Raw genomic sequence first — 17,768 nt, 5'->3', positions numbered from 1 at the left:
ATCTTTAAGCCACAGTAATAGAAGTGAATTTGCAATGAATTTTGGTAGTTTCATATGCTAACTGTACAAATAATATTATGGTTAGAATCGTCTCTTAATTGGGTACGTGTGGTGGATCTTGAGGTCAAAGGTATGTGTAATATGTTTTCGATATTTGACATACACTATTAACTAGACTGACAATAAATATATACATATAGATACTTGCCTATAAAAAAATAAAAACACTAAAGGCACAAGGCGTACGTATCCCTAAAGCAATCTCTTCAAGTTAATCTTAGGGTAGGAAGAGACATAAAAGAAAGAAAAAAAAAAGGCGTTGGCGCAAAAAAACAAATATATACCACTAGCGGCCCTTTCAGCTTTGCTCGCTTATACTAACAGTTTTCTTATACATTTTAATATTATTATTTTATTTATAGACTCCAACAAGTAGAATTTATACACAAGAGTCTTAAAACTAGTGGTGATTAGTCACTTAGTTGTTAACTACATAGACGATCTATCAACTATCTAAATATACATCAGAAAATATGCACGTCAGTTCATATCAAACTTGTCTCGTAAAATTTGTGATCGTTTGTAATCAATCGTCATTGACAGCCCACTCTTTCCCACTGCTGGGAATAGGCCTCGTTCTTCTCGGTCTTGTGTCTTACGAAATGTATGACAATATCGGCAAAAAGATGCAAAACCTTAAAATACCTATAAACGTAAAGTGCGATGTAAGCTATATTTCTTAGAGTGGCTTTTAAGGCTGTGGTTTTCGGAGTGCTATAGTAGATAATATCACTGAAGAATGCATTCTTTATAAGCTCTTATAAGAGCTTATGTAGATAAAAAAACCTGTGTTTCCTTTTAGAGTTAAATTAATTTTTCGCGGATGGCCGCCTATGATCAAAAGGTCCAAGGTTTGAATTTTACTCGTGCCACTTGAGTTTGTATACCAATATGATTCATTTATAGTAGATTTCATAGATCACCACTTCGACCATCGACCAAAACATCGTGAAGAGACCTGAGACCTTTCACAGGTTGATGGTCTGGAAAACTTACCCTCACCGCTTCTGATTTGATTTATAGGATAGGATATAGATTTGTTCACCTTCCAGCAGCAAAAAAATAACTTAATTTAAGGGTTTTGTAGTTCCAATATTCCAACAATAAACCTCTATTACCTCTAACCAAATTGCCCAAAACTGGGACCTGGTGTCGAGGTGAAACATGGCCATAAAGTATCGAAAAACGCTTCGTATGTCCATAAAACGTGTTATGAACGTTCTGGTTCCCATTGGGTCTTCATAAGTAAGACCTATTTATTCTACATCCCATCAAATACCTTAGACCTTTTGGACCTTTTAATAGTTGATTTTGTCTACAAAAATGAATCCTGATTCATCAAATTCAAATGAAAAATGAGTCTAGTCGTTAGAAGAAAATAATAAAAAGGGTCCCTAAAAGCACGTTGAATCACTATGTAGTGATACATAGACTAAAATAAAATCGCTTTCCCGCGGTCTATCTTTGCCTATGTATGTATGATGTTTAAAACTAAGCAATGGATTTTGATGCCGGATTTTTTAATAGATAGTGTGTTTTTAAGCAAGGTTTTGGTGTATAATTTATTATGGTTTTACACGATCAAAACTGGGGCCGCCCACTAGTATAGAAAATACAGGAAAATCGAAAGGTCCATGTACAAGGGGTACTATGACTGCTTCTTGATGTGGGTCGAATCTTGAAGGTACACTAGGACCTAAACCTGTAGACGGTGTTAAAATTCGATGGGCGAGCGAGCGTGTGACAAAGTTTGGTAGTAAATCTTTCTTGAGATAAAAGTTTGACTGAACATAAGGTAAGGCAGGTGACCACAGAATTTATAATAGGCTAAAAGAAGGTCACTTCTTTTAGCATCATCTGAATTTTTAATCAAATTGCCTGTAACGCTAGCACAGACAAAAACAGGAAATACCTAATTAAAAAGATACATATATGTATCTAGAATTATATGTTTTTACTAAAACTATAAATACTACAAATACTAAAAATATACTAAGTTCTTAACATGTATAAAAACAATATAAAATGGAATATCCCACAAAGTAACCATGTACTAACATTACTGAAACGTGACGGCCTAAGTGTATGAAAATAATTTAAAATCAAAGAATATATGTACAAATGGGGAACAGCTCGGAAACTGTTTGTTTGTGTGGTGTATCTCTTGAAAACATGGCACACGTGCTGTCTTGCCCTGCGTGTCCTACCACCAGCGCGCTGAAGGATGCTATAGGAAGCTATATGACGTCACAGATACTGCTGTATCGGAGGCGTCTTGATGGTATTTCTGGTGGGCAAACGAGCATGCAGGTCGCCTGATGGTCAGCAAACACCGCAGCCATATATGGTATCCGCAGGATAGATGGTCTTCATTAATCTGATTCGCGGACACGTTAAGATAAAGAAGATAAAAATTGCAATTTCTTCCCATCACTATTCACTGGAACACCACCGCTAGATATTACAGATTAAGAGTAAATTGCACCAGTCAACTTTGACGATAAATTTGACCTGAGTACCACCACTGATGGAATAAAATGACGTGCATTGCGTTTTTCTACGAAAGCTAAAGTTAACATTCAAAGTTTACTGGTGCAACAAACACAAAATTATAATTCCGACTTTTTTATTTTAAAGACTGGCAATGGCGACCATAGATGAATCTCATATTTTCAGACCCATAGTACCATTAGGCTTAGATATGCATTTATATTAACCATAATAATGTAATGGCTAAAGATATTACACTATTATAACATACGGTTTAGCGAGTTAATATTATTTGATGTCTTCAGTAATAGTTAATTTGAAAGAATGTAACTTTTGTTCATAATATTTTTATATCCTTTTTACGACTCGGTTTTGTGTTAATCCTTATTTATATTCTGTTTTAGTCTTGGCTTTATGTTCTGTTTCAGTTATTTTACACACACGTCTACTTATTATATATAACCTTATAATAACAATTTGACTGATTGGTAAAAAGTCGCTATGCTATATTATGAAAAGTATGATTATTATTATGAAAATTACTCCGCGGATCCACATAATCAGAACGAAATATCACATCATGTAATTGACTTTTTGGATGATTTTCAGGGTTCCGTAGGGTACCTATACCCAAAAAAAACGAAACACAAGTTGGTGCACATATATGTCCAACGGAGCATTGTATTGAGTGATTTTTGGCGTAGGGAGAGCTAGAGCTCGAACGTTGTACCACGAGCGGAGCCATGGGCAACAGCTACTGCGTAAGTCTGTTTGTCTATCACGCTTTTACGGCTAAACGGCCCATTTTAGTGAAATTTAAAATAGAATAGATCCGAGGTCAAACATACAACAGGTTATAATATTTTAGCTCAAGTTTCAGTTTTTTTAATTTATTTTACAGGTTATTAATCTGTGGTCAACGAAGCAGTGTGGTGTAATGATTAAGACGCCCGCCTGTGGATCAAAAGGTCCCAGGTTCGAATCCTACTCGTGCCACATGAGTTTGTATACCAAACTGACTAATGTATAGTAGTTTTCATCGACCACCACTTGCTTCCGGTGAAGGAAAACATCGTGAGGAAACCTGCACACTGATTGATTCTTATTGACTTGTGTGTGAAATGGAGAAGGCAATGGCAAACCACTCCATTAATAATGCCAAGAAAGTTGTTGTGTGTGTTTCATTCCACGTAATGACCACGACCCTCAGCCATGAGGAATACGACTATGAAGAAGAATCTATATAGATGTTTAGATATTTATTCAGTAAGTAGTTAGTCAGGATATTAGTAGGCTGTCGGGGAGGTGGAATGAGGAACAGGGGCGGATGTGGCCACAGGGGAAGCAAATCGAGAACGCTTCCTCTTCTGTGGCTCGCGGCTGTTGTATCTCTAGAATAGAGAATAGTTACCCTCAAGGCTAGTCAGATACTTTTTTCCATGTGTCAAAAACAAAAAAATATATTTGGGCTTGTATGACAGTGGGCACAAGTTTTGCAGTCAAAAATCGTTTTAATTATACTTTAATAACAGCAAAAAAGTATTAAATATTACTAATGAATAAAATTGATCAATTAAAGTGACATTTGATTATTGTGTTTCATTATGTGAAAGCGTTTATTTTATACATCAATCTGCTATCGAACAGATTGTTATCGCTAACAGATTTTATTCGCCTAAAGGCGTTTGACAAGACTTTAACTCGTAAAATGCTGCGTATAGACGGAGTCTAAGGTTCGTTTCCCGCTCGTGTAATGAATTTATTCAACTAATTGTTTTATTGACATATAATACTTTTCAAGATGACTAATTTCATTGCACAAAATTACAAAAAAAAAAAGTGGGAAACTTGATTGGACAAGTTTCGGGACGAGATACGTAGCGGGAAATAGGAAATTTAACTAATGATGAGGAAAAAATACAAAATTAAATCATATATGTTTACCAGTCTTACATAATACGCGATAAAAGAATAATTGAGATCTTACTATGTAAATCACGCGAGCGAAGCCGCGGGCAAAAACGGGTGCATACAAATTATATATTTAACGTCATATGACATATTTAATTCTAGATCAAGATTAATTTTGAATAAGTAGATCCTTATTGTATTACTGTCGACACCATTAGAGTACGCTGGCTAGAGGTATAACTCTCAGCCCCTTAGGGCAATATAAACTACGTGCGTCATCTTCTGAGCCAGGATCAGGTACGCTGCCCTGGTATAACTAAAACGCCGTTATTTGCCAAAGGCTTGTTTCGAGTAAAACGTCGAAAAGCGCGGTAAAAATTTAAATCGATGTCATTCATAAATGACAACACTTATTTAAAACTTGAAGGTACCAAAACATAGATCAAGTAAAATACTATCTAATGACTAACCTATTATTTTAGAAACACATTTTTTTAATAATAATAAAACGTTTTTTGCGTTTTAGTATATTATCTATGATACCAAAATCTTATGAGTCATCGACTAAAATGCCGCTTCGTAAAGAGTAACGGCTTTTTAGCGTCACTATTTCATTTAAAAAATATATTTATTAAAATGCTAAAAAAACTCATGACTTCATGGTAACTTAAATGTCGTTATATCCCATAACGTTGTTTTAGTTACATAAAACTATACTCATGATACTAATTCATGTTAGGCTTTTGTGTGATTAACGGCATTTAACTGCTTTCAAGTCTGCTAAACTTTGAATATATTTTAATTTGAAGATTAAATTCGGTTCATTGTTACGCTTAAACGCAGTTAAACTAATTACCTTCTAAATTAACGGCATTTAAGTGCAACAGTATAAAAAATATTGGAAGATAGTATTGATCAAATTGAATTTAAAGTTATCAAAATACAGGTTTGAAAATTGTTTTATCAATTCAAATTCCGCTGTTGTAAAGGGGTGTCTAATATTCTAATATTTAATTCGTTTGGGGGTGGTTCGCAGAGCGTTTCGACCGCTGCGGCTGTGCGGTCATTACAATCCGTAATTTTTTTTTGAGGAAGGAATCATTTCCAAAATCAATCATTCATCAGTGCTGGTAGATTTCCCAGACATCATGCGCTTAATGATATAATTCGTTATGGTAAGTGCAAATATTCCTTGTGTTCTGGAACCACCTGGACTAAGTCGCACGGATGGCAAGCGTCCCAATGGCTTGATTTTGGTACTCTGGCAAAAGGGACGATGTTTGCTTTGGGACGCAACGTGTGTAAGTACGTTTGCCGCTTCTCATATCAGAGATTTTGTTCGTGAGGCGGGGTCAGCAGCGGACAATGCGGCTAAACAGAAACATGCTAAGTACCAATTACTAAAACCATACAACAACCATATTTTTTATTATATTTTTCCTGTTAGATTAATAAAATATTTGACGAAGCATGTGGCGGATATTTTTAATTGTATTTTGCAAAATAAATCATTATTATTAATTAATGAAATCAATCATTCATAACTACAGTACAGAGTAAATAATGTAAAGTCATATAGTAAAACTCATTCTTGTCTTTGTTAAAATTTGAAAGATTGTTATGACAGTGCGACCGTAGCGGTCGAAACGCTCTGCGAATCACACTTGGGTGTAGCTGGGAAATCTCAGGTAGGTACTTCGGAACAATAATTGGCATCAACAGTATTTTTACGCTTGCGAAGGCCTTGTAGCTCGGGTGTAGTCTTTTTACAGCTGCAGGTATCGGTGAGACTCTATGTTGTTAAATAAATTAAAGTTCTTCGTAAGATCATTTTATAATTTGGCTTACTAATTCTTACTCGACTTGAATTTGACATAACCTCACTCATTGGGCGGGTCTAAAGCGTTGATTGGTCGGACTAATGCGTTGTTCGGACACGCTCGACGCGCCGCGCAACGCCCCGTGAATCTTCCTCATAGTCCGGCCCTTGATCGAACATCACTCTGGACTGACGAAAGCTAACTTTACTTTTTTATTTTAAAAAAATATTAATTATAACGGATGGCCATATTGAAACTTAAGAAGAATATTACATACTGACATCAAAATATGCGTTTGATTGTCAAAAGTACCATTTGACCGCCATCAGTCCCAAAATGTTGACAGTCTATATTATGCGATGTAGTGTACATAAGTTCCTCAAGATCAACATGCCAAACATTATGCGATGCTAAAATATACTTATATACTAGACCCTTTTTTAGCGTCATCAGTCACATCTTCTATTAATAAGTTTACGTCAAAAAGATATTCCGCGGTGACTATCGATCGAACATCTATCAAGAATACAATATTTTAATCGTGTTTGACTACAAGGGAAACGCTTTACGGCAGTCGCTAACACTAATCACACAAGGTCACAAGCTCCCAGAGTATTATAGCAAACTAATGTTATTGTCATTAGACAGGATAAGTTTATTGTGCAATCTTCAAAACTGCTTAATTCCCGAAACCGAATAGCTACAAATGCCATTTTTAATTTTCTATATAATTTTAAGATTCCATGTGAACTGAAGGAAGCAAACTTATCCAGCCCGAGAGGGCGACGCTGCTGTTGAATAAATTTGAAATCTTCAAAATAACTTCAGAAAGTTTCTATTTCTGGTCGTCAGATCAAATATCTTTGTTATTCCTCGAGCTGACAGTTCGTTATTGTACCTTAAATGGGCGTGGTTAGCAAATTTAATGGCGATTTGATTGGATGTTAGTTTGAGGTATGTTATTGCAAAATGGAGTGGAGGAATGAGTTAAGGACTGAGAATACGGGGTAAATTTTGAAGTGATAAAAGCTCATTACAAGATATCAATTTTTTTCTTTGCCATCTCTAAAATACATTTACTTCTCATGGAAACAGCCGAATTCTGTAACAATAAAATAAATACTGTGTATATATGTAAATAAATATGTGTATATATGTATGTGTATTATTAAACACAAAAATAATATTTATTACTAGTTGTCCTATGTCACATGTAGACCTCGAGAGTATTTTTTAGTCTTTTCCATCATAGCCTCTCCGTAACGTCATAATAGAACGATATGAATATACCTATTTGAATACATATTACATGCATGGCAGGTATTTTATGAATATATAATATTATTAAACACCTAGCTAAAAAACTACTCACCTAAAGCGTCATCGTTGCGAAATTGGCGGGAGCAGACCCGGAGCAAGCGCTTGCGACTCACTAATTCGACCTCCGACCTCTCCGATGGTACCGCGCGCGAGAGACGTTAACGACATTTTAGTGTATCACTGTGAGATAACGACACTGCAGTCTAACAGTGGCGGACAACACATTGTTTGAATATTTTCGAAAAGCCGCTATTGGCTTGTAACATACGAAAAGTCGAAACATTAGTAGTAAGCTATAAAGCCGTTATACGACGTTAATCACATTTAAGTCTAGCTTTTTCAATTAACGACGTTTTAACTTAACAATATAATACTGCTCTATTAGAAATAAAATAACAATAACACAGTTAAAGTATTTTTACCCCTTTATAGTGCAAAAAATGCAGTTAACGGCAATATTGACAAGCAACCTTATGATATTTTTTTTAACAAAGGTATGAGTTATCCAACCTTAGCGGCTGTATAGACTCGCAAAGTTACTTAAAGGCATTTTAGCCTATTTGACAAGCAAAATATGTGTACATAACGGCAATTTTACAATTGTTATTTCCAAAACTAATCAAGCTATCGAAAAATCGCAAATACAGATCGAAAGAGCTTTTTTTTCTCATTTTCTTGCAAACCAAAATTAAAAATCGCCCTGATGTCAGATAACGGCATTTTAGTTATACCACGGCAGTACAGTTGTCGCTCATCAAATCCAAATTCATAGCAATTATGCCGCTATTGACGCCGCATAAAGACCCGTGCAGGGTAACTTGACGTGCGGACGACTGTACTTGCTTAAACAGATAAATAATATTTGTAAGAATGTAATATGCGTAGAATTTATTTACTTCTCTCTCCCGGTGTCATTCGGGGCTGTGATGCCGCGAAGCCCGGGGTCGTATCAGCTAAATATCCGTACTAATATCATAAATGTGAAAGTTTGTCTATCTGTCTGTCTATTCCGATTTGGTATGCATGTAATTTAAGATCCCCGTAGGCTACTTTTTTCATAAAGCAACCCCCAAATGACTGTAATGGGGCAAAAATACATGCGAACTAATCCGCAGGACAATGCTGGTAAACAATAAATGCACCAGATTTATTTAAACTGTGTCGAATAAGTAATGAAGATTTTCGAAAAAAAAATACATATTCAGCCCGTATATCTTTCTAATTTATTTTTCTTTTCTAGCAAATAGGCTATTTTTATTCAAATATACAACAAACAGATGAAAATATGTCCTCCACATATCAGCTCGTCCTTCGAAGACATTCTGATGCTACGCCTATCTTTCCATTGTATGAATATACATTATACAGGGTGGCAATGTACAGACCATATAGTTACTTAAACTAACAATGTTTGACCTCAAAACATGAATTAGTCAAATTAATTAATTAAAAATAACTTGGCCAACCCGCACACCATCGCATTTTTAACAAGTTAATTAAATCGATAGGGAAAATTAAAATAATAACATAGATAAAAGATATTGGTCGCCACATGTATATACATTGTACACTACATACATGTGGCCACCGATATCTTTTATATATCTATCTATCTTAACATGACACTTTTAGTCATCTTCCTAGTCGAGTTGATCATTAAAATTGTAACATAAAATTGACGAAATTGTAACATAAAATTAAATGACAAATCGAGACACAATAGACATACAATTATTATTTTGTCCGGCGCACCGGCTCGTAAGGTAGACGAAAAAGAACTATATTCGAATAATCATTTGCCACAGCCAGCGCGTTATTTGTGCCTTCCATCAGGTTATTATAGGTTATTTACAACACTTACCAGTAGTTTGTAGCTTGTGAGAAATAACTATAAATATAAAGATTGACGAGAAAAAGTGCCTGTGAAGGTCTAATTTCTGAATAAATGATTTGAATTTGAACTTTCTAGTGAAAAATAGACACTGTGTTAAATAACACTCTGTATATACAAATCAGTGGGCAGACTGCCAACTCTGGTGGGAGATACAACGAGCGACCGACCTTTGTGCTTCCATTGAATTTGGGGACAAACACTCTGTAAGTGCTGTTTATTACTACACTAGTTGTACACGTGGCTACGTCTGTTGTTTTCTTATTTTCCAGGTTTTTGTATTAGTTTGTTTACTAGTGATGTACAGCGTTTTTTTTTTACAACGCTTGTTTGTTTACTAGTGTAAAGTACAGCGGAGAAATTTCCTGTTGTTCTAAGAAATTTCTTGGGAAATTCCGATGATTCCCTGATTAAATTTTAACATCTGTTTTATTTTTCACAAGAAAATTTCTCAGAAATTTCAGCAAATATTTTCTTACCATTTGCGTGCGTTCTGAAATTACTACGGCTTTTAGATAAACAAAAAAGCGACTAGGCGCGAAGCTTCAATATCAAATTAATGGATTTATTTACATACAGTCAACAGCATATCGATCTACCCAAATTCATTGCGAATTTGCCTCTATTGCCGCGACCTGAAGATCTATACAGAGTTGACTTGACATGCAGCAGATCCATGTTCTTCATACGGACACAGTGTCGCAAAACATCAGCTTTCAGTCGCTGGTTTAGAGAATAGATACATACGTCATTTATTAGCAATAAAAAGCATTGCCATTTGATCCTTTGATCCAGTGGAAATTACACAAAAAAACGTAGATATTTTTATTCCGTGCATTTCAAAAATCCGAAGTATGGCTGAGGCAAGACTGATTAAAAATGATCTCATTTATGTTTGAATACCTTGTTGTAACTTATAACTCATTTGTGAATGGTGCAATAAAGAGTGTATCGATCTATCTCATTCAGATTTATGTATTTCACGCACGTTTAATATTAGGAAGCTATATTTATTTCCTCCTCGCTATATTGAAAGCCTCACGCACTTGGTAACTCTTATTGTCTTTGTCAATTCGTTATATGTACTACTCAATAGAAAGCATATACTTGTCTGTACATTAGCCATTTAGTTATTCCAGTATTCCCTGTACTACTTGACGTGTCTGGAATTGGGCCAAGGATTTGTACTGATATATTTCTAGATACTAGCTGTGTCCCGCGACTGTTTATTTTGTAGAAACTAAATCATCAATGAACATAATGTTCATTGATAATTTAGTTTCTACAAAAAATTATAAATAATTATAAAATTCTTCTGTACCAACACACAGGCTGTAACTGGACGTAGAAATATGAAGATTAAAATTTTGCAGATTTAAATTTATGGAGGTGTAATGTTTATACTAGTCTATAAATCGGAAAGGTTTCAGGTTCGGATCCTACTCGTGCCACATGAGTTCGTATACCAATCTGACTCATGGCAGTGAAGTGGTGGCGGTGAAGGAAAACATTATGAGGAAACCTGCACACCGTTTGATTATTAAATTGTGTGTGAAATGGAGAAGTCAAACCACTCCCTTAATAGCCACGACCCTCAGCCCTGAGGAATACTAGTTAAGGTAAGGGTTTCAATTTTTAATCTAATTTTTAAATCGGTAAAAGCAAGCAGATATTACCAAATCGTGACTATAAACTAAATCTATGTCATTAGCTTATAAAGGATACCTACTCCTTGATTCAATTAGAAACACATTGAAATACGAAATTATGCGAAGGTCACCGAGAGGCGAGTCCTGCCGAAATTATTTCGGGATCAGGAATGGCCGGGACTACAGTTGCTGCCTGTTAATCGATTTTAGTTATGCTGATTAAAATTTGGTTAGATATTATTTTAATGTATCATCACACACAACTGATTACAACATATTTATACCAAAAAAGAATTTATAAATTAAGTTGCATTAAAAAAAATGTGTAAATAGAAAATAACAAAAAGTAATTGTAATTTGAACCAGGAAACTAGTCCATACTAATATTATAAAGAGAATAAGGATGTTTTTTTTGTTCTTTTTCAACTCAAAAACCACTAAGCCGATTTTGATGAAATTTGGCACAGAAATAGGCGAAACCTTCAGGAGCGACATAGACTACTTTTTGTTATGGTTTTTCCGGAGCGAAGCCAGGGCGAGCCGCTAGTATGATATAAATAATTATACGTTATTAAGTATACTTAATTACCAATTACACGAAGGTTACTTGAGATCATACACTTAGTTATAAGAGGTTTCAGTCATCGTTGACAAATCTGTGCTACAATAAATTGTGAACATTTCATACAACAATGTGATTAATTTTCACGAAATAATAAACGTACGAAGCAATAAGGAAGGGTTTTACACTGTTGCATTCAAAGAATTGGAACATAATACCGTCACGTATTGTGTAGTTTGTACCACGTGACGCCTTGCACCGACTGCCACGACTTCTGCTACGGCGTAGCATTTCGTAGCGGCTACGAATTCAGTTTGATCGTCATTGTAATTTTTATTTCTTGTTGATGTTCAGTTGTTTGTTTTTTCTTGTATTATAGATGTGTTATAGTAAATATACCGTCTCAATATTGATATACAAAAAGATAAGTCATTTTATGAAAAGTACTGATAATATTTTATTGATGATGGTGATATTTTATTGGCCAAAATTGGCCCCAAATGTTGTCCCAATATAAAAGTTCATACATGTAATTTGTGCCATCGGCTAACAAGCACAAATATTTTCCCGCGCCGGGTACCGAACCTAGGACCACCTAATGGTGGGGGTGACCACTACGCCATTTAATGCTAGTTTACGTTTGCGAGGATGTGTGTATGTATGTTTGTTACTCTTTGACGCAAAATCTACTGGACGGATTGTTATGAAATTTGTTACACCGGTAGAATATAACCTGGAATAGGGTTTTATCCTGAAAATCCCAAGGGAGCAAAGCCCCGGTACGAAGCTATTTCCTTATAAACTCGAAGAAAGAAGACGCAGTCGATGGTATCAATTCTGATAAAATATGCACGAGCCTTGCACTGCAATCATAGTGGCATTGACCCGGATGTTCTCAACCCAATCAACATGCCTCTGTCATAGACAAAATACATCTACTTCGAAATAGACACGGAATTACTGTTAATTTGTTTATGTGTCTAAGGTTTTATTTATAATTCCTCTATAGCATAGTGGTACAGTCTGTGCCTGTGGACTGGGGGTCCCGGATTCCACGATCACGTTCACTTTTTGACAATTATTGATTATGATTTAGCCTGTGTACCTCACAGAACCGAAGCGACGGGGCGCAGCCAATAAATAGCTACAAATACTATATTCTGTAACATAAACGTATATATCCAGATACCCAGGTTAATCTGAAAAAAAAAACATTTTCCACGTTGACCTGACCGGGGATCGAACCCGGGACCTCCAGTCCGGCCTGGTGACCATTAGGCCACGGAGGTCGTCACAATACGACTCAAATACAAGTCTAACAAACTGGAATGTTTATACAAATTATAGCCGATAGTGCATTGGTGCATAGTACATTAGTGCCGATAGTGCATTATTCTACTATTGCAATATTCTACTGTGCAGTCGTCGGAGTGGTAGCAGTGGTAGTCGTCCCCGACCCGAAACGTCCGAGGTATAAAATAGATGCGCGTTTAATACCTGTTTTAAGCATTTAATAATTATTTAATAAATGCGAAAGTTTAAATACAACAAAAATAAAAGTTTAAATATAACAAGTAATTTTTGTATACTTATGGTAACTCTTGAAGTAGTTAAACCATCACAAAAAATACAATATCGTCATTACAGAGTGGTTGTCAGAGCGTTTAGATCGCTGCAGCGGCGCTGTCATTATAATGTTTGAAATTTTAACAAAGACAAGTATTAGTTTTACTATCTGTCTATCGATTTGTAAATTATTCCTTCCTCAATAAAATTGACGGATCGTAATGACAGCTTGGCCGCAGCGGTCGAAACGCTCTGAGAACCAGAACCATGGAATTAGTAGGTACTACGTCCGAGTACCTACTAATTTCATGCAAAGAACCCCAACATGTGACAGGATAGTAAGCAAGGAAATTGTTTTGATGTACCAGCCACATTTGCAAGTAAATATATTTGTTATATCTATTTAAATGTTAGTTTATGCCCCAACTATCGTTCAACTCCTCTATACCATCAACAATCCATAGACAACGGAATTTTCCGTAGCTTCCACGTAGATCTACGAAGGCTTTAGGAGCTTTCCTAAGTGTACTTTGTAACGACAAAGGGTTCTCTGAGTGGACAATTTTAAGTTAAGCTCCCACACACAACTTTCTTTTAAAAGCATTTCCTTTTCACTACACTTCTCTCATTTATTCCCTCGACGAAAATTGAGGTCATTTATCTCTTATGGTAATATTGTTGGAATTGCAATGGCAGATTGTTAGACGAGGTTTGAATGGAATCGATTCCAACACAGCAGGATTAAAAAAAATTCCTCTCTGCATTCCTCTCAGTCCTTAGTAAGGACTAAATAAATAGTACGGAATTTTTTATCAAATTATAGATTTAAAAAACGAAGAATTTTAATTTCGGTTCAACAAACAGCAAATTGCCTATCGCCTAACTTTTAAATAATGGAACTTGCTGGATATATTTTTTAATTAACACTGGCTGATTAGAAACACAGAAAACCGCACCATTTTTTACATGTTCTAGGCCGACGATAAATCTGAGATTTTTTTCCATCATGAATTTCCTACAGAGTCCTAAGGTGCATAAATAAAACGTAAAACACCCACTGACCCAGTTCTCCAGCCGAAAATTATTCAGCCATAAACGAACTCATGAAATTGTTATGAATCATAATAAAATTACGTTTTACATGGGAAGCCTGTAAATATGCAATATTAACAAACCCACTTCTTTGATATGCAAATGAGGATCAATGTTTCCTAACGAATCCAAGGACAAACTGATGAAATTTTTTATAGGTTATGTTTACAATATTTTTATACGTTGTTGTATTTTGACAAGTACACAAGTTGTGCCGTATTTTTCTCGTTAATGAATAAAAATCATATTTAATGTGTGTGAAACGGAGACTGAACGGCATTAATTAATATTGCCAAGAAAAATCGTTGTTACGAGCACGACATATTTGAAAATGGAAGGATAATGTGTCTATGAAGTTTTTTTTTATTTTATTTATAAATCGCTTATTTTTTTTTTTATAAGACAACTAACAGATAATAAATAAGTCAGGGTGTGGTCAAAAATCGACACGTCGACCAGAATGCCGCCCCCGCACAACCTGTAGCGCGGACTAGGAGGCACCTGTTACGTTCCGTTCCCGATCCGTCACGTCAAAACATCGCCAAATGCCACATTTTAAATGTCGAATGTTATATTTTTAATTCTGTGATCCTAGTTGCTAGTAATATTGCTTTTTTAATCACCAATATATTTTTGGGCTGAATTGTTCAGTGACAATTTCTACAAACAACTGGAGAGTATTTTTTTTATTATTTAAGAAAATTGTTAAATTAAATTGGTAAAATAGCTACTCACCCTTCTCATCACCCGGATCGAAAACGAAGAAGTCTTCATGTTTATTATGTTTTTCTTATTTATTTACACTTATAAAAATACTTATGTTACAAAATTATTTTCTCACTGCAGTGCACATGCACGGAAGACACGCGCCAAGCTTCAGTGTTCGAGCTGTATCGTAAATGTATACTGCTCAAATATTGTGTACAAAATATAATGTATGTATTTTTGTATGTAAATTAATTTACGTGAGTTAAAGCGGGCTACCCACGGGACGGCATAAACGCGACTGGTTACTTACCCTCGTAGGAACAGGGTGAAAAGGACATATGCCCAATCGAAACTATACTGGCTTAACTACAAACTGTTGCATGCGAATTTCGACTCTAAACAAAAAGTCTAAGGCTGATTTTTTATTGCCATTAAATGTGGACTTTTGAAGGATATGTATTACTGTCTTGCTCTCACACTCTCCTGGTTGGATAGAACAGAGATACAGGATGAATTGAATTTATGCCTCCACCAATGTATACTGTGTCCCTGGCGACTTCGCGAGCGTTTTTAGCGCATAGCATCCATTACGTTGATTTAACATCGATACACTTAATGACGGCTGTAGAACCGGTATTGGACATAAATATAATACTTTCATTGCTCGTAAATAAAACAAAATGGAGCGTTGCAATAATAAATTGCCTCCGAGGAAAATTATGAGGAAGATAGAGAATACTTGGGTTTTGTATTATCAGCAGAAATCAGAAAAGAAGCTAACATTTGTCTAAATTCGGAATGTCAGTTTTTTTTTAATATAATGTTTTTTTTTTTCATTTTGGAATTGATTAAAATTAAGAAATGTTATGCTATTATGCATATTTTGTGAAAACCAATTTTCTGGAAATCGCCATGGTTTATGCGATAAATTAATATACAATTTTGAGAATGGCGGAATTACATTCCGATGGTTTTTTATAATAAAATTCTATCAATGTCAACCCAAAAATAACTATCCTAATCGTAACAAACATTATAAATGCGAAAGTAAGTTTGTTTGTTACCTCTTCACGCTTTATCTACTCAACCAATCTTCTTGAAATTTTGCATACATGTAGTTTGAAGTACGGAAAAGAAGATAGACCTTTCCATCCAAGAAAAAAAACTGCTCTCGTGAGAAAACCATACGGATAAAGATATATTTTTTTCACGGATACATTAATATTGTTAAGTAGACAAGCATTAACTCCCTAAGGTCTAATCCAACCTTCATACATTTATTGCTCGGATGATATCCCATTACTATGAGTACAGAGTGTATTACAGAGTACATTATATTTTTACCCATGGGATATACTATCTACTTGAAGCTGTCTCTCTGTCTCATCCTCGCCGTACCGGTTACATTCGTAGCTTTGACACCCCGAAACCTAGGGATAAAAAAATAATCATTAAATTTAAATATCAGGCTAAGCTTTCTCACTTGCAATGAATATTGTTATATATTATACATTGACATACTTAAAGTTAGCCAAATTAAGTGAGCGGTAAAACACTTCTGCCGCTAACATAGAGGTTATGCAAGGTTGAGAGTACCAAATAAATGTCTTATTTTTTAAAATCTAACTGAAAAACAAGATTATATTTTACCTGGTATAATTTTATATTATTAATCTGCGACAGTATGTTCCAACTTGATCTTTACAAACGCCAAAATTACCAAAGAATTATGGCGTTAAAGAAAAACTGATTTGTATTCATAACTAGGTATCTATATGATTTATAACTGATAAGTAGAACAAAGAGTTTCAAACTAGTTGCAAAATTCATGGCTTTTCTGCTACTTGTTTGCTCTAAATCTTACAGGTATTTCGAGGCAAACACGCAACCACGAAGTAGGAACATACTAAGCACTTTGTATGCAATTAAGTTGCTCAAAATATACAAAGATCAATGACTTCTACTGACTTTAACTAGACTTATCATGAAGTTGTTGTCTTTTGACGTGACAACGTCTTAAATTAGGTTGCGGCTGGGAGTCACTTATGAAAAAGTGTAACGCCCGGTAACGTTACGATGAGTCACCGAACGAGAGAGAGGCCCGCCGAATGCCTTGCGTCTCTCTCCCACTCAACTATGATCGGTCTGCCGCGCGCGTAAAAAGACGTTGTCACGTAAAATCTTCGCCCGTAAAACCGACTTTACAGGCAACCATTTTTTTTTTTAATTTATATTCTCACAATTACTCACACTCAACTACACTAGTCCACTAGTATTTTTAATTACACCCAGTATTTTTCCAGCTCATTCCCAAAAGTTAACACAAATACAGATTCCTTCCCCTTTCTTCAATCTAGCCTGAAAGAGAAGGCAATAGCGATAAGGTGGCCTAATGTAAATATTGATTTACTTAAAACATTATTGCACAAAATTACAAAAAAAAACATTACAAATGGTGAAATTAACACAATATTACGGCATCTTTTTAGTTGCCCCAATCTTTGCCCCATGTTTTCCTTACTTACTTGAAATTCAAATTCAAATTCAAATAATTTATTCAGAAATTAGACCTTCACAGGCACTTTTTCTCGTCAATCTTTATATTTATAGTTATTTCTCACAAGCTACAAACTACTGGCATTTCGGAACGACCACTGCTGAGAAGAAATTCCGAAAGAAACTCATTTGAACAGTGTTGG

General features: G+C 35.2%; 1 protein-coding gene across 1 annotated transcript in view; it reads right to left on the bottom strand.

Moving 5' to 3' along the window:
* The window catches only part of LOC128674510 (calmodulin-A-like), a 151,970-nt gene extending 136,636 nt beyond the window's left edge, over positions 1 to 15,334 (bottom strand). The window contains exon 1 of the mRNA XM_053753033.2: positions 15,097 to 15,334. Within this exon, the coding sequence (XP_053609008.1) occupies positions 15,097 to 15,135 (39 nt within the window). The 5' untranslated portion in view covers positions 15,136 to 15,334. The remainder of the gene's footprint in view (positions 1 to 15,096) is intronic.
* Positions 15,335 to 17,768: the final 2,434 nt, after the last annotated feature.

This window comes from Plodia interpunctella, chromosome 13, assembly GCF_027563975.2.
Source record: "Plodia interpunctella isolate USDA-ARS_2022_Savannah chromosome 13, ilPloInte3.2, whole genome shotgun sequence".
Classification (NCBI taxonomy): domain Eukaryota; kingdom Metazoa; phylum Arthropoda; class Insecta; order Lepidoptera; family Pyralidae; genus Plodia; species Plodia interpunctella.
This window is presented reverse-complemented; position numbering and strand designations above follow the sequence as displayed.